This window comes from Chiloscyllium plagiosum, chromosome 24 (assembly GCF_004010195.1).
Source record: "Chiloscyllium plagiosum isolate BGI_BamShark_2017 chromosome 24, ASM401019v2, whole genome shotgun sequence".
Taxonomy (NCBI): Eukaryota; Metazoa; Chordata; class Chondrichthyes; order Orectolobiformes; family Hemiscylliidae; genus Chiloscyllium; species Chiloscyllium plagiosum.
This window is the reverse complement of record NC_057733.1, coordinates 46,877,596-46,901,507: the sequence shown is the minus strand read 5'-3', so window position 1 is coordinate 46,901,507 and position 23,912 is coordinate 46,877,596. Positions and strand designations below refer to the sequence as shown.

General features: G+C 40.8%; 1 protein-coding gene across 2 annotated transcripts in view; it reads right to left on the bottom strand.

The window, feature by feature from the left end:
• Positions 1–20,009: 20,009 nt before the first annotated feature.
• Positions 20,010–23,912, bottom strand: part of pcyt2 (phosphate cytidylyltransferase 2, ethanolamine) — a 65,346-nt gene continuing 61,443 nt past the window's right edge. For both annotated transcript variants that reach the window (XM_043714991.1, XM_043714992.1), the window contains one exon: positions 20,010–21,523. In XM_043714991.1, coding sequence (XP_043570926.1) covers positions 21,403–21,523 — 121 coding nt within the window. In that variant the 3' untranslated portion in view covers positions 20,010–21,402. The remainder of the gene's footprint in view (positions 21,524–23,912) is intronic.

Sequence of the window (23,912 nt, the reverse complement as noted above, 5' to 3'; positions counted from 1 at the left end):
AGCAATGCAGAGATTTAAAGACAGTGAGCGGTAAGAGGCAGCACAGAAAGGTGAAGGATGTCCCCGGACACTGGGGTGGGGTTGGTCACAGCAGCTCAGCTGGAGTAAGTGAAACCAAAACTTCTCGGTAAGTCCCAGGCCCTAGGGGGAGGGTGATGTTGATAGATGCTACCATGGATGCAGCCTCAACCACAGACTGTCAGGGCTCCACCTTCCTCTGTACCTGATTCTGCTGAGGCAGCCACTGACTGACTTGCCACTGTAGGCAGCTGCTTTAACCTGTGAGGCAGGAGGTCAGGCCCAGCAGCTCATCCCACAGCAGCCTTCCCAGAACTGGGAACCATGACGTCAAGGTGCCAGTGTTGGACTGGGGTGGACAAAACCAAAAATCAGACGACACTGGGTTATAGTCCAAACAGGTTTATCTGAAACCGCAGGAACTGGAAATGTATGTGCTGCAGGATCTTAGCAAACCTTCCTTTGTATCCTTTAGGAAGGTAATAAAAGGTGAGTGACTGTAACAGCCTCTACATTGGTCAGTTAACAACTACATGGCGATTCCTTCAGAAGGAATGGAAGTATCTGTTCCTTTCTTCAGATACCTTAGGTATCGAGTGTTTTCATCTGCCTTGGGAGATAATCTGAGAAGGCCATTCATTGTTGCCAGATCTCAGACCAGGTACAAATTCTCAAAATGAAGAGGTTTGATATAAACTGGATGTAGGTTTGCTTCAATGAGCCTCCAGACGGCTCAGTGAGCAAACCTACATCCAGAACCTCAATCTGAGCTACAAATGTTCTCAAAACCCTTTTGGTATAAACATCAAGACTTAATTGTTATTTCTTTCAAACACAAATCAATATCGATAGGTTCATAAGCAAAAGGTTACAGACCTGAAAAGATAACTTTTTTTCTCTCTCTAAAGATATTGCTTGGTCTGCTGCTGAGTATTTCCAGCATTTTTTCATTTTATTTCAGATTTCCAGCATCTGCAGTAGTTTAGTTTTGCTGTAGTTGTTTTGTTGTGTTGTTCTGTTAAAACAATTAATCAACAACCTACTGTTCTACAGAACTCCTAATGTGGGCTCACAGTTCAAATTTCCTTACATTAAAGAGTGCAGAACAATAATCAGGTGACAGGAAGTTTAAAAAACAAAGAGCAGGTTGGGAAATGAAAGGTGCAACAGAAGAAAATTGTTACCTGGAGTTTTTAAAAAGCAGAGATTGTGAAGAGAACTGAATACAAAAGGTATATAACTGTAGTGATTAAATGATGAGGTATTAGAGCTAGAATCTTTCAGTGCGGAAAGAGACCATTCAGCCCATCACGTCTGCATCCCACCCAAATCCATCCCCCTACTCAACACCATAATCCCACATTTACCATTGCCAATCCACCTAGCCAACACATATTTAGACTGTGGGAAGAAACCAGATCACCCGGTGGAAACCCATGCAGACACGGGGATAACATGCAAACACCACACACACAGTCACTCAGGGTAGAATAGAACCAGAGTCCCTGGCGCTGTGAGGCAGCAGTGACCTACTGTGCTGCCCAAAGGAGTGAAGTTGAAGCCGAAGAAATGAAAAAAATAGCAATATTCTGGTTTAAAGGAGTGAACAGATATGGGAATTTGAAAATTAGGTCGAAAGGTTTAGCCAATGCCAGAGGGCTTCCATAATGCCTGAAGAAGGGCTTATGCCCGAAACGTCGATTCTCCTGTTCCCTGGATGCTGCCTGACCTGCTGCGCTTTTCCAGCAACACATTTCCAGCTCTGATCTCCAGCATCTGCAGACCTCACTTTCTCCATAATGCCTGTCATACCTTACTGGGATGGTGCAATGTAAATCAAGCCCCACTATTCCTGGAGTTTGCACAAAAGATAAAGACTTTATTAAAGCACACAAAATCCCAAATGTATCTGTCTAGTTACATCCAGGTTAAGGAAAAGCATGGACCAGGTTTCTGTATTTAATGAGAATTACAATTGATTAAAAATAAACTGATTCTAGCTATAGATCAACAACTATGAACTATCACCATGTAACTCTACTAGTTAAAATTCTAACCTCTTTATAAAACTCTTCCCTACACATATGCAGACAGACACATAACATTGGTGTTATGGTTGGAGAGAAATTTAATGGCCCATGTCCATAGGATTTGCTGAAGTAATTCTTTTGCTTGTCAGTACTTGCTATTCGTCAATCTCTCTCCCCAGGTATTTCACTTGCTTGCAGGAGGCACCAAGCAACTGGTTCACATCTTACAAATTTAAACAGAATGTGCTGCAGAAACTCAGCAGGTCTGGCAGCATCCGTAGAGAGAAAAACAGAGTTAATGTTTGTCCTGACTGGACTCGGAACACTAACGCTATTTCTCTCTCCACAGATGCTGCCAAATCTGCTGAGTTTTTCCAGCATATTCTGTTTTTTTTTATAATCTTTGCATGCCTGAGTCAATGAGAAAGGGGGAGAGAAAGACAAACAAAGGACATGTGAGCACTCTGGTCTCCCAACTCACAATGGCTCTCCTTTCAGCCTTTTTCTCGCAGAATATTTGACTCTTTCGAAGAAAAGCTCCATAAAGCTGCTCACTATGTCCAAGCAACAGCCAGCAGTGTTCAAGTGGATGTGGAAACATAACCAAAATAATGAGCACTCAAGGATAACAAAACTAACCTTCACAATTCATTTGCTAGTGTCACCTGACTACATAATCTCACAATCAGATATTTCATCATAAGGTCTCCAGGAACTTGTGCTACCAGATTTGCCAATACTCTAGGCCAATATTTATATATATTAAAAAATATTTTCTGACACTTTCTTGCAACAAAACCCCTACCGACCCAGAACATAGAGGGTTAAGCAGTATTTTCACTTTTACTGCTCACACTCTGTTTGACAGACAGAAACACAGGACAAATGTAGAGTGAGTGGGAAACTAAAATAGAAATGGCTGGAAGTGAAGAAAGGTCACTGGACCTGAAATGTTAACTTTGCTTTCTCTCCATAGATGCTACCAGACCTGTTGAGTTTTTCCAACGATTTCTGTTTTTCTTTTTAATTTCCAGAATCTGCATTTCTTTGGTTTTCTTTTATTTGGTGTGTGTATGGTACATACATGGTAACTTCCATCTCACTTTCCTTCCCACACCATTCTGCTGAGAATGGAAGGGAGAACCTGAATGTAGCCGGTGCTGGAGTTGCCTATCCCATTCACCTTGTGTTGACTGTGCCATGTAATAATTAAGGAACTGAACTGCAGTACATTTCATAAAGCACTACAATTTCATAAAGTGAGTTATAATTCCGGTCACACTCAAATGGTTCATTCCTCCTATCACTTTTGTTTTGTAAATTACTTTAAATTTGTACCCTCGCATTCTCAATACCTCCAATCTATTTCCATAACTGAAGTTCCTCTCTCTGGAATCAGTGTTGTGGAGCTTATCTGCACTCTCTCCAAGACCTCCATTCTTCTTAAATACAATACTTCTGTTAACATTAAACAAATGTCTTATATAAGTTACTCTATACCCCACTAATAAAACCTAGAACACTACATACTCTAGCCACTTTCTCAATCTGTACTGCCACCTTGAATGACAAATGTAAATATACAATGACATCCCTCTGCTCCTGCACCTCTTTTACTGCGGTACTCCTTATCATTGTAATGTCTCTCCATGTCCTTATTACTGAAAGTATCACCTCACATTTCGTTGCATTCAAATTCATCTGTCACCAATTCATCCATTCTATCAACTTGTCTTTTGAAGTTATACAATATGTTCTTTTGAAGTTATACAATATCCTATTTAAGCTTGCAATGGTGCCAAGTCTTACATCAGCTGTGAATGTTGATTTTGTGCCCTGTTCACCAACGTCTATGTCATTAATGTATGTCAGGAAAATAAAAGGGTCCCAACAGTGACTCATAGGGAACTCCACAACAAACTTTCCCCAAGCATGAAAATATCCATGAATCACTACATCAGTTCCTGTTATTCAACCAATTTCATTTCCATGTTACTGTCTCTATTTTTATTCCACAAGCTATAATTTTGCTCACGAATCTGTTGCTTGGCAATCCAAATATGTCTTGGAAGTTCATGCACACTACACCAACAGCATTGCCTTCATCAGCTTATCATCTCTCCAAACATTCCAGGTTAAACATGATTCTCCTTCAACAAATCCATGCTGGCTGTCCTTAATTAAATCACATTTGTCCAAGTGACTATTAATTTTGTTCTGAATGATTGTTTTGGGAAGTTTTCCACTATTGAAGCTAAAACGATTGGTTAGAATTGCTGGACTTATCTTAACACACTTCCTTCAACAAGTGTATAACGTTTGCAATTCTCCAGTCTTTGGCGATCGAAGGAAGGTTGAAAGAAGATTGAAAAATAATGACCAGTACCTCCAAAATTTCCACTTACTTTCCTCAGTATGCTTAGTTAAAAATCACACAACACCAGGTTCTGGTCCAACAGGTTTAATTGAAAGCACACTAGCTTTCGGAGCGTCGCTCCTTCATCAAGTGATAGCACCTAATGAAGGAGTGATGCTCCAAAAGCTAGTGTGCTTCCAATTAAACCTGTTGGACTATAACCTGGTGTTGTGTGATTTTTTAATTTTGAACACCCCAGTCCAACACCGGCATCTTCAAATCATGACTCAGTATGCTTAGATGTTTATCTCAATTGCTCCTGGCATGTTGTTGATGTTAAGCACAGATAACCTGTCCAAAACCACCTCTGAATTGTAAACCCTTTTAGCTTTGAATTAACTCCTGTTTCATCATGGCTTGGGTGGCAGCCTTTTACTTGGAAAAGCCAGATGCTGAATTGAATACCTCAGCTATATGTAATTATACATCATTACAAGTTCTGTTCATGTCTCGTGATATAATTATGTCAGTGCCATATGATTATGTAAAGAGAGCTGGAAGGAAGCAGAGTCTAAGAGAATGCATATATCCACTATTCTGTTCATAAAAGAGAATTTTAATATAAAGGACTCTAATAAGGAAAGCATCTTGGACTCAAGAATCAGTACGTGGGAGACTAAAGCTGGTTAGACCTCATGCACAAAAAAATACCATGGCCCTTGCCTTCACCAGAATAAGTACACTTTTTGATCCCTAATGGGCCTTACTGTTGCTAATTTTGTCTATAGAAAGCTTTGGAATTTCCTTTTTATGCTAGATGCCAGTCTTTTCTCAAACTTCAACTTTGTTTCTCTTATTTGCTTTGTCACCTTCCCTCTGAAACTTCTATGTTCAGCCTGGGTCTCAATCACATTTGAATTTATCATAAATGTGATTCATTAGACGTCCGGGGGATCTGAACATGTTAGTCCTACCTTTCTCTTGCAAGGGAATATACCTTGGCAACATTTGAACTGTGGCTTCTTTCAAGGTGGCCAATTACTTAGTTAATGTCTAATCCTACCAGTTTACTAGAGTTTACCAGAAGAAATGGCAAATATTTAAGAAAATAGCTCAGGATTCACAGCAAAGATATATCCCAGTGAGGAAGAAAGATTATAGTAACAGAATACACCAACAATAATTTACCAAAGTTAAGGACTGTATCAAATTGAAAGGAAAAATGTATAGCGACAATCAGAAGTCAATAATGCGATCTTTTCTGGCACATTTGCACAATGTCAGAACAGTAATGCAGGTATGGTTTAGAAGGGACATTGCTTGTGACTAGTGGAGGACTGCATGGATCAATAATTGACAATTATTTACAATATATATTAATGTCTTGGATCAGGGAAATGAATGTGCTACAGACAGTCCACAGGCTGTGAATGGGTCCTGTTCTGGAGTCTGTTCACGAGTCGATTTGTTTGCAGCTGTTGATAAGTACAGGAAATGTTCATATGTCAGGACTTTAAATTACATACATAGAGTCAGACTAATACAGCATAGAAACAGACCCTTTGATCCAACCAGTCCATACCAAACATAATCCCAAACTAAACTAGTTGCACCTGCCTGCTCTTGGCCCATATCCAAACATTTCCTATTCTTGCACTTATCGGAAGTGTATTTTAAACATTATAACTGTACCCGCATCCACCACTTCCTCAAGAAGTTCACTCCATATGCAAACCACCCTCCGTGTAAAAGATTTGCCTATCATGTCTTTTTTAAATCTCTCTTTTTACCTTAAAAAATACCCACCCTTGAAATCCCCATCCTAGGGAAAAGACACCTACCATTAACCCTATCCATACTTTTCATGATTTTATAAACCTCTGTAAGGTCACTTCTCAACCTCCTATACTCCAGTGAAACAAAGTCCCAACCTACCTTGCACTGGAAAAACTATAAAAAGTACTCCAGAACCAATGACCTATATAACCTCAACATAATTTCCCAATTCTTATACTCAGAAGGACTGAGCAATGAAGGCAAACATGCTAAACATCTTTTAAACCACCCTGACACAACTTCAAAGAATTATGTACCTGAACCCCCAAATCCCTCTTCTACAACACTACCCAAGGTCCTACCATTAATTGTATAAGACCTGCCCCTGTTTGTTGTACCAAAATGCAATATCTCGCATTTATCCAAACTGAACACTATCTGCCAGTTTTCAGCCCATTGACCCATTTGATCAAGATCCCTTCGTAATCTCAGAAAACCTTCTTCATTGTCTACTATGCCATCAATTTTGGTCCACAAATTTACTAACCATGCCTTCTTTCAGAGTCAAGGTAGACAGATTATAGGGTTAAGGTAGGAAGGTGGAGTTGGAAGTGAGGATAATCAGATCAGCTATGATCCCACTGAAAGGAAGAACAGACCTGATGGGCCAAGTGACCCACTTATGCTTCTACTTCTTATGGTATAACCATTTATTCCAATTTGGCCCAGATTCATCCTTACCAACATTTAACTTTCCTTTTCCATAATCAGCTTAAATTCCTAAATGATGAACATTGTCTTCGAAAGGTTCTCTAAGATAACATACAAATAGCAGAAAAAAATCCTGAAAGCACAAGAAACAGATCTAGATATTTAATTCATTATAGCTTCAAAACAAGCAGAGAAACAACAGAGCTTCAGGTTTAAAACGGAAGGTTGAAGAACATTCAATGGGTTGAAGTATTTACAAACACTGCGTTAATGCTCAACTAAGGAAATATGATGGTAGCTATTTCAATTTTAGCTGCGTGTAAGTTAAAAGTGGAGATATACCTTCTCTGCAGTGCATAATTTGAACACATTGTATGATGAATCTTTAAAACCACCTCAATTTTATAGAAATATCAAGCATGCAGTAAAGACAAGTAATGTGCATTTTTTGAGAAGCATCTTGTGCTCAATCAGTAACGGACTTCACAACTACATTTCGTTGAAAAAAAAAGTTATAGGCTCATGCTATTGAGTAGTGCACAAAATTGCAAAAGCATGAGAAAAATTATGCGTCATTGCTGATTTGAGAATGTTGTGTGCCATTGAAATCATAAGGAAACAATTAAAAGAGCAAGCAATCAAGACACTGCAAAAGGTATCAAAATCAAATTGATCCATCCTCATTTAATACTAATACTGTTTTGCATTAAGAACAGCTGAAGCAGGTGCCTACGTACTGAACCTCAAGGAAAGAGTACCTATTTTCTTCCCTGATAAGAAGCCTGAACTTGAAGTAAAACATGATAATTTGTGTCTGGCTAAACTAGATTACCTTGCAGACATGACCAGTGAAATAAATGAATAAAACTGTACAAAAATGTGAGAATTTATTTTTTACACACCATGAAAGTATTAGATATATAACGGGCAAAAGAGAGGCAAAAAGTGGACATTGGACTGCTGGAAAAATGACACTGGAGAAATAGTAGTGGGGAACAAGGAAATAGCTGAGGAACTGAACAATGACTTTGCATCAGTCATCACAGTGGAAGACACGAGTAATATTCCAAAAATTCAAGAGTGAGCGATTGGAGCTGAGTATGGCAGCCATCACCAAAGAGAAGGTGATAGAAAAACTAAATGGCCTGAAGGTGGATTTCTAAGGGAGATAGCTGAAGAGATAGTGGAGGTGTTAGTCGTGATCTTTCAGGAATTGCTAGAATCAGGGAGAGTCCCAGAGGACTGGAAAATTGCTAACATGACACCCCTGTTTAAAAATGGAGTAAGGCAAAAGATGGAAAATTACAGACTGATTAGCCTAACCTCGGTCGTGGGTCAGATCCTGGAATCCATTGTGAAGGATGAGATTTATGAATACTTGGAGGTATGTGGTAAAATAGGGCAAAGTCAGCATGGTTTCATCAAGGGGAGGTCATGCCTGACAAATCTGCTAGAATTCTTTGACAAAGTAATGAGCAGATTAGACCAAAGAGAGCCAATAGATGTTATCTACCTGGACTTCAAGAAGGCCTTTGATAAGGTGCCACACAGGAGGCTACTGAATAAAATAAGGGTCCATGGTGTCAGAAGCAAGGAGCTAGCATGGAAAGAAGCAGAGTGGTAATAAAAGAGTCCTTCTCAGAATGACAGCCAGTGACAAGTAGTGTTCTGCAAAGCTCACTGATGGGACCACAAATTTTCGCTTGATACATTAATGATCGAGATGAAGGAATTGAGGGCATTCTGGCTACGTTTGCAGACAATACAAAGATAGGTAGAAGGAATGGGTAGCATTGAGGTGGGGAAGCTGCAGAAGGATTTGGACAGGTGAGGAGAGTGGGCAAAGAAGTGGCAGATGGAGTACAACGTGGAACAGTGTAAGGAAGGAAGAATAAAGGCATGGACTATTTTCTAAATGGGGAGAAAATTCAGAAGTCTGAAGTGCAAAGAGACTTAGGAATTCTAGTCCAGGATTCTCTCAAAGTAAATTTGCAGGTTGAGTCAGTAGTTAGGAAGGCAATACAATGATGGCAGTTGTTTTGTGAGTACTTGAATATAAATGCAGGGATGTACTTCTGAGACTATGTAAGGCTCTGGTCAGACCACATTTGGAGTATTGTACGCAGTTTTGGTTCCAATATCTCATGATGGATGTACTGGCCTGAAGCCTGTTCAGAGAAGGTTCGCAAGAATGGTCCCATGGGAAAAATTTATGGCTGTAACAGCTGCTCCTTTTTTGAGGTATTTTAGGTGCTGGAGGTGATTTCCTCGAATTCCAGGAGCAGCAATTACTGTTTTATATGCTATTGCATTATTTGGAACTTTGGAGGAAAAAAAGTCAAAACAACAGCACTTTTAAAAGGAAGCACATGGTGAGGTCAATGTGTACAATGACCTCCTGCTGGCCCCTCTCCCCCTTGAGAACATTCTCTCAAGAGACATCCTTGATCCCGGCACCAGTGAAGCAACACACCATTCTGATTTTTCGCTGCTGCCCACAGAAACATCTGTCTGTACCTCAGACGAGACAGTCCCCTAACACAATCGATCTCTTGGAACCTGACGTACCCCTCATTGCATTAGGGCCAGACTCAATACCAGAAACCTGGTATATTTACCTAGATTCTATATCTTCCATGTCCTTTTCCTCAGTAAATACTGATGCAAAATACTCATATAGTATCTTTCCCCCATCTCTTGCGGCTTCACACAAAGGCCGCTTTGCTGATCTTTGAGGGGCCCAATTCTCTCCCAAGTTACCCTTTTGTCCTTAATGTATTTGTAAAAATCCTTTGGATTCTCCTTAACTCTATTTACCAAAGTTATCTCATGTCCCCTTTTTGCCCTCCTGTTTTCTCTCTTAAGTATACTCCTACTACCTTTATACATTTCTAAGGATTCACTCGATCTATCCTGTCTATACCTGACATATGTTTCCTTCTTTTTCTTAAACAAACCCTCAATTTATTTAGTCATCCAGCATTCACTACACCAACTAGCCTTTACTTTCAACCTAACAGGAATACTTTCTCTGGACTCTTGTTATCTCATTTCTGAACGCTTCCCATTTTCCAGCTGTCCCTTTACCTGCGAACATCTGCCCCCAATCAGCTTTTGAAAGTTTTTGCCTAATACCATCAAAATTAGCCTTTCTCCAATTTAGATCTGGTCTATCCTTTTCCACCACTATCTTAAATCTAATAGAATTATGGTCACTGGCCCCAAAGTGCTCCCCCACTAACACGGTGGCACAGTGGTTAGCACTGCTGCCTCACAGCGCCAGAGACCCGGGTTCAATTCCCGCCTCAGGCGACTGACTGTGTGGAGTTTGCACATTCTCCCCGTGTCTGCGTGGGTTTCCTCCGGGTGCTCCGGTTTCCTCCCACAGTCCAGAGATGTGCAGGTTAGGTGAATTGGCCATGCTAAATTGTCCATAGTGTTAGGTAAGGGGTAAATGTAGGGGTATGGGTGGGTTGCGCTTCAGCGGGTCGGTGTGGACTTGTTGGGCCGAAGGGCCTGTTTCCACACTGTAAGTAATCTAAATCTAATCTAACAATGCAGTACTCCTTCAGTACCCTACACATGGAGTTTACTCTGGATAATATGTTCTGTTCTCTGACATATCACCTTCCGAGTGAGGGAAAGCTAGATGTTTTGTATCTGGAAGACACATTTACAAAGCAACTACATGCTCAGTGGAGGTAGACATCACCTAATTAATTTACATTATTTGGACTGAAATATCATAACACAATATAAGGAGCAGTCTGCTATTCTGCATTCTGCTATGAATAACAAATTGAGTACATCTGCCACCCTTCCTCACAGTGGCTGCTATCTTCCTTGGACCTGATCATTCACAGTAAGTGATGGACTATTCAATCAAATTGTAAATGTTATGAAAGACTTTGTACTTTTATTGTGAGTGGACTGAAAGCCAACAACTTCACCAAAAATATGGGACAAGTGTCAATTTCTAACAGCAGCAAGTTCGCTGAGTCAATAAAAGGAAAGGCTTAAGATGAAATGGGTATTCAGTTTTGCGGGTCCATGCTGACCTAGCAAATAAATTACAGGGTGTCCCTGATTTATGAATGTCTAATTTACAAACATTCATACTAACGAACACAATTCCATACAGGGGTGCAATTTTAAAGTTACAAACACTTCCTACACTTATAAGTAACTGCTTTAAGTTGTCCTGCATTGTGTACCAATTTGTGTACAAATCAACTTGTGAATGGACTCAAGCACAGACCCAGGAACAGTCTGTATAGTGAATGGACTCAAGCACAGACCCAGGAACAGTCTGTATAGTGAATGGACTCAAGCACAGACCCAGGAACAGTCTGTATAGTGAATGGACTCAAGCACAGACCCAGGAACAGTGTGACCAATGGTGTGCCACAAGGATCGGTGCTGGGTCCTCTACTTTTTGTCATTTATATAAATGATTTGGATGTGAGCATAAGAGGTATAGTCAGTAAGTTTGCAGATGACACCAAAATTGGAGGTGTAGTGGACTGTGAAGAAGGTTACCTCAGATTACAACGGGATGTTGATCAGATGGACCAATGGGCTGAGAATTGGCAAATGGAGTTTAATTTAAATAAATGTGGAGTGCTGTATTTTGGGAAAGCAAGTCTTAGCAGGACTTATACACTTAATGGTAAGGTTCTCGGCAGTGTTGATGAACAAAGAGACCTTGGAGTGCAGGTTCAAAGCTCATTAAAGTGAAGGCGCAGGTAGATAGGATAGTGAAGAAGGCATTTGGTATGCTTTCCTTTATTGGTCAGAGTATTGAGTACAGGAGTTGGGAGGTCATGTTGCGGCTGTATGGGACATTGGTTAAGCCATTTTTGGAATATTGCATGCAATTCTGGTCTCCTTCCTATTGGAAAGATGTTGTGAAACTTGAAAGGGTTCGAAAAGATTTACAAGGATTTTGCCAGGATTGGAGGATTTGAGATATAGGGAGAGGTCGAATAGGCTTGGGCTGTTTTCCCTGGAGTGTTGGAGGCTGAGGGGTGACCTTATAGAGATTTATAAAATCATGAGGGGCATGGATATGATAAATAGACAAAGTCTTTCCATGGGTTGGGGGAGTCCAGAACAAGAGGGCATAGGTTTAGAGTGAGACGGGAAAGATATAAAAGAGACCTAAGGAGCATTGTTTTCACGCAGAGGGTGGTACATTATGGAATGAGCTGCCAAAAGAAGGGGTGGAGGCTAGTCCAATTGAACATTTAAAAGGCATCTGGATGGGTATAAGAATAGGAAGGGCTTGAAGGGATATGGACCAGGTGGGACTACACTGGTTTGGGATATTTGGTCGGCATGGATGAGTTGGACCAAAGGGTCTTTTTCCATGCTGTACATCCCTATCAGTCTGTGACTCTATATGAAGAATGTTTGAGGACTCTGGGTTTATACTTGATGGAGTTTAGAAGGATGAGGGGGAATCTAATTGAAACATACAGAATACTGAATGGCTTAGTCAGAGTTGATGTTGGGAAGATGCTTCAAGTGATAAGAGAGACTAGGACCAAGGGCATAGATTTAGAATAAAGGGAAGACCTTTTAGAATGGAGATAGGGAGAAAAGTCTTCAGCGAGAGAGTGGTGAATCTATGGATTCCATTGCCACAGAAGACTGTGGAGGTCAGGTTATTGAGTATATTTAAGACTGAGATAGATAGGTTCTTTGATACCTGAGATAGATATCAAAGGTATCTATCTACCTTTGATAGATAGGTATCAAAGGGATCAAGGGTTACAGGGAGAAAGGAGAATGGGGTTGAGAAACTTATCAGCCATGATTGAATGGCACAGCAGATGCAATGAGCTGAATGGCCTAATTTCTGCTCCTATGTCTTATGGTCTAATTGGTACATTCAAAAGAAAACAGCAAGTCTGTAGGCAAAACACTTTAAAAAAAAAGTATTCATTTATGGGATGTGGGTATTGCTGGCTGGCCAATATTTATTCCCTGTTCCTCGTTGCCCTGGAGAAGATGGGGGTGAGCTGCCTTCTTGAACTGCTGCAGTCCACCTGTTGTGGGCCAACCCACAATGCAATTAATGAGGAAATTCCATGATTTTGACCCAGAGACAATGAGTAAAGGTGATATATTTCCAAGTCAGGATGGTGAGTGGCTTGGAGGGGAACTTAGTGATGTTCCTACATATCTGCTCCCCTTGTCTTTCTAAATGGAAGTGGTCATGTGTTTGGAAGGTGCTGTCTGAGGATATTTGAATTTCAGCAGTGTATCTCGTAGATAGTACATACTGATACTCAGCAATGGTGGTGGAACGAGTGGATGCAGTGCAAATTAAGGGGCTACTTTTTCCTGGATGGTGTCAAGCTTCTTGAGTGTTGACGGAGGTGCACTCATCCAGCAAGTGGGGAGTATTCCATAACATATCTCTTTGAATATTTTGTATAGTTCTGGTCCCCCCCATTACAGGAAAGATGTGGAAGCATTGGAAAAGTAGCAGAGGATATTTACCAGGATGTTGCCTGGTCTGGAGGGAAGGTCTTATGTGGAAAGGGTGAGAAACTTGGGTCTGTTTTCATTAGAAAGAATGCTAAGAGAGGATTTGATTGAGACATACAAGATAATCAGAGGATTAGATAGGGTAGAGAATGGAAGTCTTTTTCCTAGGATGATGACATTAGCTTGTACGACAGGGTATAGCTACAAATTGAGGGGTGATAGATATAAGACAGATGTCAGAGGTAGGTTCTTTACTCAGAGTGGTAAGGGCATGGAATCCCTGCCTGCCAATGTAGTTAGCTCAGCCACATTATGGGGATTTAAACAATCCTTGGATAAGCACATGGATGATAATGGGATAGTGTAGGGGGATGGGCTTAGATTAGTTCACAGGTCGGCGCTATATTGTTCTATTTTCTATGACCTGTGCCTTGTATGGTGGACAGGCTTTAGGGAATCACAAGGTGAGTTACTCACTGTAGTATTGCTAGGCTCTGTCCTGCTCTTGTAGCCCTTGTGTTTTTTTGGTGACTACAGCTGAGTTTCTGGTCAGGATGTTAATAGTCTGGGATTCAGATATTGTAACACCATTCAACATCAATGTGTGGTGGTTAGGTAGTCTCTTATTGATGGTCATAGTCTGGCATTTGTGTCACACGAATGTTACTTGCTACTTTTCAGTCCAGGCCTGGATATTGTTCAGATCTTGATGCATTTGAACGTGGACTGCATCGTGAATGGTACTGAACATTATGCAATCATCATATGGTCAGAAGTGGGGAAGTTTGCTGATGGAGGGAAGGCCATTGATGAAACAGATGAGGGTGGTTCAGTCCAAGACAGTCCCTGAGGAACTCTGACAGAGAGGACCTGGGAGCTGAGATGACTGATCTCCAACGGCCATCAGCATCTTATGTGGAAAAAGTGAGGACTGCAGATGCTGGAGATCAGAGCTGAAAAATGTGTTGCTGGAAAAGCGCAGCAGGTCAGGCAGCGTCCAAGGAGCAGGAGAATCGACGTTTCATTGAAGAAGGGCTTATGCCTAAAATGTCAATTCTCCTGCTCCTTGGATGCTGCCTGACCTGCTGCGTTTTTCCAGCAACACATTTTTCAGCCCATCTTCTTATGTGTCAGGTATGGCTCTAGAGTTAGCCCCCGATACCCATTGATTCCAATTTTGCTAGGGCTCCGTACTGCCCTATTCAGTCAAATGCAGCCTTGATGTCACATCATCTCTGGAATTCAGCTCTTCTGTCCATGCTTGAACCAAAGCTGTAATGAGGTCAGGAGATGAGTAGCCCGAGTGGAACTCAAACTGGCCATCACTGAGCAGGTTACTGCTGAAGAGGTGCTGCTTGATAGTGATGTTTCTGATACCTTCCATCACATTACTGATAATCAAAAGTACACTGATGGAATAGTAATGGGCCGGGTTGGATTTTACTGCATTCCTGGGCAATTTTCCACATTATGCAAGATTCAAATATCTGACAAAGAAAATGATTGAATCACGGAGCAATCTGTTACATATGCGGTGATTACAAAGCCTTTCAGTGAGAATATTTAGATTAGTTTTAGTGGTACAGGGTGGTAATTATTAGAAGAGCTCATTGACATTGTACAGAGGGAAGCTCTCAGATGAAGGCTGAACTGACTACCAGTAGTGATGTACTGGTCCAAATGTTCTGATAAATTCAACAATGCTTCTTCTATAGCAATGAAACAGTTGGTCCCGTTTCGTACATATCATTGCTGTCAATTCTAAAAAAACTTTTAAAATATTGGAAATTAACAGTCATATACTGAAGAGGGTTAAGCAGCAGCACAACTAGATAAACCTACAGGCACAAATGAGGTATGTCCAGGCAGTTGAGCAAAAGGAGAAGACATCAAGGGAAGAGTGCGGGTAAGTGAAATTGAAACACCATCAGCCATGATTAAGTGGGCCGAATGGCCTTGCTTCCACTCCCATGTCTTAATTTTCAAATCCTCTCTCGTGCAGGTGAGGTACCAGATAACTGATGTACTACTAACATTAACCGATTATTAAAAAGGGCTAGACTTGGAAACTACAAATCAGAGTCCAACTTCTTCAGTGCTTGGAAAAACAAGGTTAAAAAAAATCACACAACACTAGATTATAGTCCAACAAGTTGATTTAGAAGCACTAGCTTTCAAAATGCTGCTTCTTCATAAACAAATTTAGCAAATTTGTTTAACATTACATTCCATGACACTGTAATCCTGTTGCTATAAATTCTGTGTCTTATGATTCTGCTCCACAACCATCTGATGAAGCAGCGCTTCGAAAGCTTGTGTTTCCAAATACACCTATTGAACTATAACCTGGTGTTGTGTGATTTTTAACTTTGTTTTTTCATGAATTGGAGGTGGCGGTGTTGGACTGGGGTGGACAAAGTTTTAAATCATGGATTGTCAGCATAGCTTTGTTAAAAAGGAGGATTTGACTGAATTTAATCAACTTGAGTAGGTAACCAGAAGCAAAAGTGGAAAGTGCTGGCAAAACTCAGCAAGTCTGGCAGCATCTGTGGGAAGAACAGTTAGCAGGTAGGAAAAACTGATCTTTATGAAGACAAGGTTGGGGTGGTGGGAGCAGATATATGGAGATGAAGTCCAGAGAGAGATATGAATTTAGTAGGTGAACAAGGAGAGTAGGGATTGCAAGCCAAGAGAGAAGCTGAATAAGTGTTAATGAGAATGGAGGTTAGCAGTGTCTGTGCTAAAAACAAACATGTAATGTGATGATAGGCTTACGAGTGGGTGAAAATGACTGTACTAAAAGCACCAGAAATTAAAGAGATATTCATCCCTTATGTCTTTTTAATTCACTCTTGCAGCATGGTGAGCATTGGCTAGCCAGTATTTGTTGCCCATCCCCAGTAGTGGTCAGTTGCCTCAAACTGTGGTCCATATGCTGTAGGTTGACCCCTAATGCTCTCAGGGATGGAATTCCAAGATTTTGACCAAGCTACAGTAAAGGAAAAGTAACCCAGCTCCTGACTCAAGCCTAAAGAGAAAATGCCAGAAAATCTCAGCAGGTTTGGCAGCATCTGGAAGGAGAAAAAAAAGAGCTGAAGTTTCGAGTCTAACTGACTCTTTGTCAAAGCTGAGCTTTGACAGAGTGAATTAAAAAGACAAAGGGTCAGTTAGACTCGAAACATCAGCTCTTTTCTCTCCTTACAGATGCTGCCAGACCTGCTGAGATTTTCCAGCATTTTCTCTTTTGGTTTCAGATTCCAGTGTCTGCAGTAATTTGCTTTTATCCCGACTCAAGCCTGTCCATCATCTACAAGGTACACTCAGAAGTGATGGAATGCTCCCTAATGGTCAGGACTAGTGCAATTCTATCAACAGAAGAAGCTTGACATTACCTAGGACAAAGCAGCCTGTGTAATTGACACATGTACAAACATCCACACCCTCCATCACTGACATGGAGTAGCTCCAGTGTGTAATATCTACAGGATGCACTGCAGAAATTTACCAAAGAATCTTCGTTAGCACCTTTCAAACCCACAACCACTTTCTGGAATACCCTCTCTAAAAGCATTGTGACAACTCAACAGGCAGACTGGACTGGTGCAAGGCAATTCACCACCACCTTTTCAAGGGAAATAAGAGATGGGCAATAATTACTAACCAGCCAGCAACACCCATATCCCACAAATGATTTAAAAGACCACATTGACTGCTTCAGTACCTAACCTCTGGAATTCAGCTCTTCTGTCCACGTTTAAACCAAAGCTATAATGAAATCAGGAGCTGAGTTGAAGACAGTGAGGACTGCAGATGCAGGAAGCCAGAGTCAATAGACGTGAAGCTGGAAGAAGACAAGTCAGGGAGCAATTGAGCAGGAATATCAACAGTTCAGGCCAAAATGAGTCCTGATGAAAAGGGTTTCAACTGAAATGTTGACTTTTTTGCTCCTCAGGAACCAGCCCTGGGTAGTATCACTGAGCAGGTTCCGCTTGATAGCACCGTGGATAATACCCTACATCACTTTACTCATGATCAAGAGTGACTGATGGAGCAGTAATTGGCCGAATTGGATTTGTCCTGCTCGGTATGTACCTCTTGCTCCTCCAAGACTGTGTTAGGGAACTGGAGCGGGAGCTGGATGAATTTCAAATCATTCAGGAGGCAGAGTCTGTGATATGTAAGAGTTACAGGGAAACACCGTTACTCCTAGGCTCGAAGAAAGCTGGATAACTGCTTGAAGGGGAGAGAAAAAGCAGTTAGTGCAGGAATCCCCTGTGGTTGTTCCCCTGCAAAACAAGTATACTGTTTTGGATACTGTTTGGGGGTTGGAATAACTTATCAGGAGCATGCATTGGGGTGCAGGTCTCTGGCACAGAGTCTGTCCCTGTTGCACAGAAGGGGAGGGGGAAAAAGGAGAATATTAGCCACTGGGGACTCAATGGACGATCAGATAGGTTTGTTGAGAAGGAAATATGCATTGTTGGTGTGTTGCGTTCCGAGCACCAGGGTCCGTGATATCTCAGATCTTGTCTTTGCAGTCCGGAAGGGAGAGGATGACCAGGCCCAAGTCATGGTCCACATTGGTACTAACAACAAAGGTAGAAAGAGGGATAGGGATGTAAGGCAGGATTTCAGGGAGCTAGGGTGGAAGCCAAGAGATAGAAGAAGCAGTTGTTATCTCTGGTTTGTTCCCTGTGCCACGTGATATTTCTCCCTGTTCTTCGCCTTGCTATCAGCTGAACACATGGCTGCAGGGATGGTGCAGGGGGAGGGTTTCAGGTAAATGGATAATTAGGGCTCATTCTGGGGAAGGTGGGACTTATACAAACAGGACTTCACTTGAACCAGAAGGATACTAATATCCTGGGTGGGAAATTTGCTAGTGCTATTCAGGTGGGTTTAAACTTGCTCAGCAGGGGGATGGGAACCTGTGGTGTTGTGCCAGTGCCCAGGAGGATAGAGTAGGGAGGACATGGACAGGATTTCATGGCCACAGGAGTGTGCTGGTATACAGCAAGCTGGTTTGAAGTGTGTCTACTTCAACGCCAGACGTATCCAAGCTTGCAGCATGGATATGTACCTAGGACTTCGATGTTGTGGCCATTTCGGAGATATAGATAGAGTAGGGTCAGGAATGGATGTTGCTGGTTCGAGGGTTTAGATCTTTCATTAGGATCAGGGAAGATGGTAAAAGAAGGGGAGGTGTGGCTTTGTTACTCAAGGACAGTAGAACAGTGGCTGAAAGAACTTTTGATGCGGACTCATCTACTGAGGTGGTATGGGCTGGGTTAGAAACAAGAGAGGAGAGGTCACACGGCTGGGAGTTTTTAAATATAGGCCTCCACAAAGTTCCAGGGACGTGGAGGAGAGGATTGACAAAATGATTCTGGGCAGGAGTGAAAGGAACAGGGTGGTCATTATGGGGGACTTTAACTTCCCCAACATAGAGTTATAGTATTTCCAGTCAATTATGATGTCGGATGGATCAGTCTTTGTCCAATGTGTGCTGGAGGGTTTCCTGACACAGTATGTTGAAGGACCGACATATTATGGGGAGTGAATCGAAGTGGCTAAAAGCTAATGTCGGGAGCATTGGAAGAGGCAAAAGTGGATAATCCACTTGGCACTTCTGGCTGAAGATTGTTATGAACACTTCAGTTTATCTTCTGCACTGATGTGTTGAGCTCTTCCATCATTGAGGATGGGGCCATTTGTGGAGCCGCCTCCACCAGTGAGTTGTTTAATTGTCCACCACTATTCCCGACTGGATATGGCAAGATTGCAGAGCTTAGATCTGCTTCATTGGTTGTGGGATTGCTAAGCTATATCATTTTTACTTCTGGTTGGCAGCTTCACCAGGTTGACACATCATTTCTCAGAATTCCTGGTGCTGCACCCGATTCCCCCTCCTTCACTCTCCATTGATGGTATGGTGGAGTGAGGGATATGCTAGATCAAAATAGTGACCAGCTCTGATGTCTCTTGCATTCCAATGAGTGAAAAGAGGAATAGTTTTACAACAGATTCATCTCTAATCCAGTTTTGTCTCCACTTTCTCTCCAGTTTTCAACATTGTACTTAAAATGTCAAGGTCAGCCTGCACTACAAGATCCATTGCAATCACTTCTGATGTTGATTGAAGTTCAAGCAAGTACTTAGAAACTTAGTGCAAACAGATGCATCTTTTCATGAGCTTCTTGATCATTGGCAAAGGATCATCTTTGTGACAGAACAAAAGTCATTTTCAATTAAGACATTCCACACATCAGAAATTTCATGTTTCAAAAGGTTGAAAAATTTGTAGCTAAATCATACAAGTGTCCCAACAAGTACATATTTTATAATGCAATCTATTGTAGCCATGTTTGAGTGTTAGCACAACACCTTATGTCAGCATTTTCCATCTGTGCCATTTCCCCAGATACCAAGATCTTTAATTCACTGACTGGCAGTATAATAGCATTGAAGTCCTCACTAAGTGATTGCAATTTAAGACAAATATGGTGTAAAAGTGAAATTAAAAACTGAAATAAAGTACTTGAAAAGGAGAAGTAACAAAAGGACATGAGAAAATAAAGTTAAAATAATTCCAATTTTTCTGAAGTCAGCACATTGCTAGTTCATAGCTGTCCCACACACAACCTGTGCATTGATTTATTTGTTACATCAGCACACAATACTCAGCCATGTTTTAATGCACCATTGGAGAAAAGCAGACATTGAATTCAAAAAGTTCTACAGACATTTGCCACACTGTACATTCATTAAAACTGCAACAAGTTCAAGGTTAACACAAGGTAGGGTATTTACATATAGCACAAAATAATTCCGAAGGAAACTCAACAGGTTAAAAATAACGGTAAGCAACCATTAAAAATTTAAACAATAAACTTAACCTCTCAGGCAAAATTACTTCCTAGAAGTATGAAGACAAATACAACAGTAATATTACTTACTAGTATACGTTGGACAGAATGCTGACCATTATGACACAATTGGTTCAGTTTCAAAGGCCACTGGCTCTCAATTTTACAATTCTGCCTTTGGTAATTGCAATGAGATAAAGACGGAGGGTGCTGTGTAAAATGTAAGAATTTTTTTTCATAGTTTCAAGCATAAAAACTCAAGAGCTAGAAATTTAATATAGTATTAGTGCAGAACATGTTGGAAAAAAATTAACTTTGAACTTCTTCTTTTAAACCGCTGATAAGCAGAATTAAAATTTAAATTTCAATTGTTCGATCTCAATAATTGTGCATGAACAATTGTAATAAATATATACTGCAGACATTTATTATAATATTGTATGGTCCCAAGAAATAAAACTGCTGGCAGAATGCATTGTGCCCATAATTAGAACTACCAGACATGCTAAGGAAAACATTTAATAAAGGAAGCATTGAGGTTTGACTGAAGGTGGCAGGAGTGTTTTTCTTTGAAGGGGGTTGGGGGCGAAGGGGGCGAAGGGAGACATTAAAATGGTCTCATCTTCCGTGATGAAGAGGAAGAGGAAGTTAAAAAATAAACCATGACTATTTCAAATTCAAAGCAAAATTTTCCTGACATTAGTAAACATCAAAACTGCTCCAGTTTTAATTGCATCTTAAAATCTCTTCATAAATAGAAAAGCAGCATGTTACATAAAATCAAAATCACCAAAAAAGTATAATAGATATTTGTAAAGTCTACGTTATAAGACCTTTTACAGGTCAATTATATGCAAATAGAATATATAATTTTAAAATTATATACTTACATTTTTACAGCTCTGCACTGTAAATACTATCTGTATATTTACAAGCAGCCGGTTTAGTATGCCCACAAAGTACAGACTACCCCTTAGTGTATCCCATTATTTTAAATTAAATTACTAAAAATATTGAAAGGTTCACCAATTAAACCCACTGCAAACCTAAAATGCAAAAATCTAGTAAACATAAAACAAATAGTGCTGAAGAAAAACCATTCATTAAATGAAGTGTACTGGTGTAAGTCAGCAGTTATGCATGGTTAGAATTATCCACTAGATTGTGTGTCGAGGATTCCTTTTGTTCGTTCATCACATCTCTTCTTGATGGCTTCTATTGCTGCCAACTCTTTAGCTTCCTTCTTTTGGTTTCTTGCTTCAAAGTGTAACCTGTCAGTGGCAGTAAAAAAAAAAATGTTTAGGAGAGGAAGATATTCAATAAGTAAGCTCTTGCTGCAGGTATGAAATTCAAAATGTATTTCAAGGTGACACCTACAAAATTTTAGTTTATTTTTCCTCAAAGGATTCAATGTCTTTTGAGAAAAAGGCACCATCATGAAGCTATTCCCTCCTCCCCACCAAAAGTTAAGGCTACACAGATGCAAAAGAAAATATACTCCTGACATTTGGCCTATTAATTGCCATTTTTGCTGGAATGCTTTTTGGTTAGATACACAAATTTATGCCCAAACGAGAGATATTTGGACTAAGTGAAACATTCTTCCCGTCCACTTTATGACAATTATCCAGATTTGTGCACAAAGCTGGAAAAGAATGAAGCAAATCTGAATCTAACAAAAAAACTATTGAACCTAAAACAGAGTAAAAGAACAATATATTAAGCCATGTTTTCTAGTCAAACATTACAACAGTTGCAAAAATGCCAAGTAATTACAGTAGTTTTGAAATTGCCAAACATTTAGAAAGTTGGATTTTATACCCTTTTTCCCCCCCATTTTAAATTCATCAAACAATTACAAATCAGGTATACAATGCATTTGTAAAGTAAATTGGGGCAGCATGGTGGCTCAATGGTTAGCACTGCTGCCTCGCAGCGCCAGGGTCCCAGGTTTGATTCCAGCCTTGGGTGACTGTCTGCGTGGGTTTCCTTTGGATGCTTCAGTTTCCTTCACAATCCAAAGATCTGCAGATCAGGTGAATTGGCCATGCTAAAATTGTCCAGTGTTAGGTTTCTTAGTCAGAGGGGGGCGGTTACTCTTCGGAGGGTCGGTGTGGACTTGTTTCCACACTGTAGGTAATCTAATCTAATCTAAATCTAAATCTTAATCTTAATCTAATCTAATACAAAGTTTCTATCAATGTTTTCCCCCCAAGGACATGTACACTATGGATTAGTTAAGCTCAATATTCCCTTAACGCTCCCCAACAATGTACTGCAGTTTCAACCTCCATAAGATAAAAGAAGAAGAATTAGGCCATAGATAGGTCCATCGTGCCTGATCCACCATTCAATCATGGCTGATACATTTCTGAAGCCCCTTCTCCTGCCTTCTCCCTGTAACATTTGATCCCCTTGCCAAACAAGAACCTTGGTCTTAAATACAGTCAATGACTTGGCCTCTGCAGCCCTCTGTGGCAATGAGTTCCACACATTAACTACTCTCAAGTTGAAGAAATTCCACTTCACGTCAGCTCTAAAATGTTGTCTCTTCACGCAGAGGCTTTGCCCTCAGGCCTAGTCTCTCATACTAGTGGAAATATCTTCCCCACATCCACTTTATCCAGGCCTCAGAGCATCCTGTAAGTTTCAAATCAGAACCCCCCCCATCCCCATCCTTCTAAACTCCAACTAGTACAGACCATCAATCGCTCCTCATATGACAAGCCATTTATCCCAGAGATCATTCTTGTAAATCTCATCTGGAACTTTTCCAAGGCCAACACACTCTTCTTCAGATTGTGAGCCATTTTGGGGGCCCTATGTTCGAAATGTGAACTGACCAGAGCCTTATACAGCCTCAGCAGTACATCTCTGCTCTTGTATTCTGGTCCTCTTGAAGTAAATGTTAAGATTGCATTTTCCTTCCTAACTGCCAAGTGAACATGCATGTTAACCTTAAGAGAATCCTGAATTAGGACTCCCAAGTCCTTTTGTGCTTTAGTTTTTCCAAGCCTTCCCACATTTATAAAATAGTCTATGTTGGTGTTCTTCCTACCAAAGTTATAACCTCACACTTTCCCACACTGTATTCCATCTGCCACTTCATTCTCCTAGCCTGTTCAAGTTGTCATGCAACCTCCCCGCTTCCTCCCCACTATCCTAACATAAAACAAGGAAGTGTGGATGCTGGACATCTAAAAAATAAATTGCAGCAGAAACTCAGCAAGTCTGTCAGACAAAAGCAGAGTTAATGTTGAGTCAAGACAGAGAGACAGTTAGAGTGAGCGGGCGGAAGACTTGAGACAGAATGAATAGGATGAAAGGGGTAGGTAATCAATGAGATTGAGAAAAGGGTAACGAGATAATACTATGGCTTTTAGAGGTGCATTTTGTCCTGGTTTTTTTAATAGAACATAGAAGAATACAGCGCAGTACAGGCCCTTCGGCCCTCGATGTTGCGCCGATCCAAGCCCACCTAACCTATACTAGCCCACTATCCTCCATATGCCTATCCAATGCCCGCTTAAATGCCCATAATGAGGGAGAGTCCACCACTGCTACTGGCAGGGCATTCCATGAACTCACGACTCGCTGAGTAAAGAACCTACCCCTAACATCTGTCCTATACCTACCCCCCCTTAATTTAAAGCTATGCCC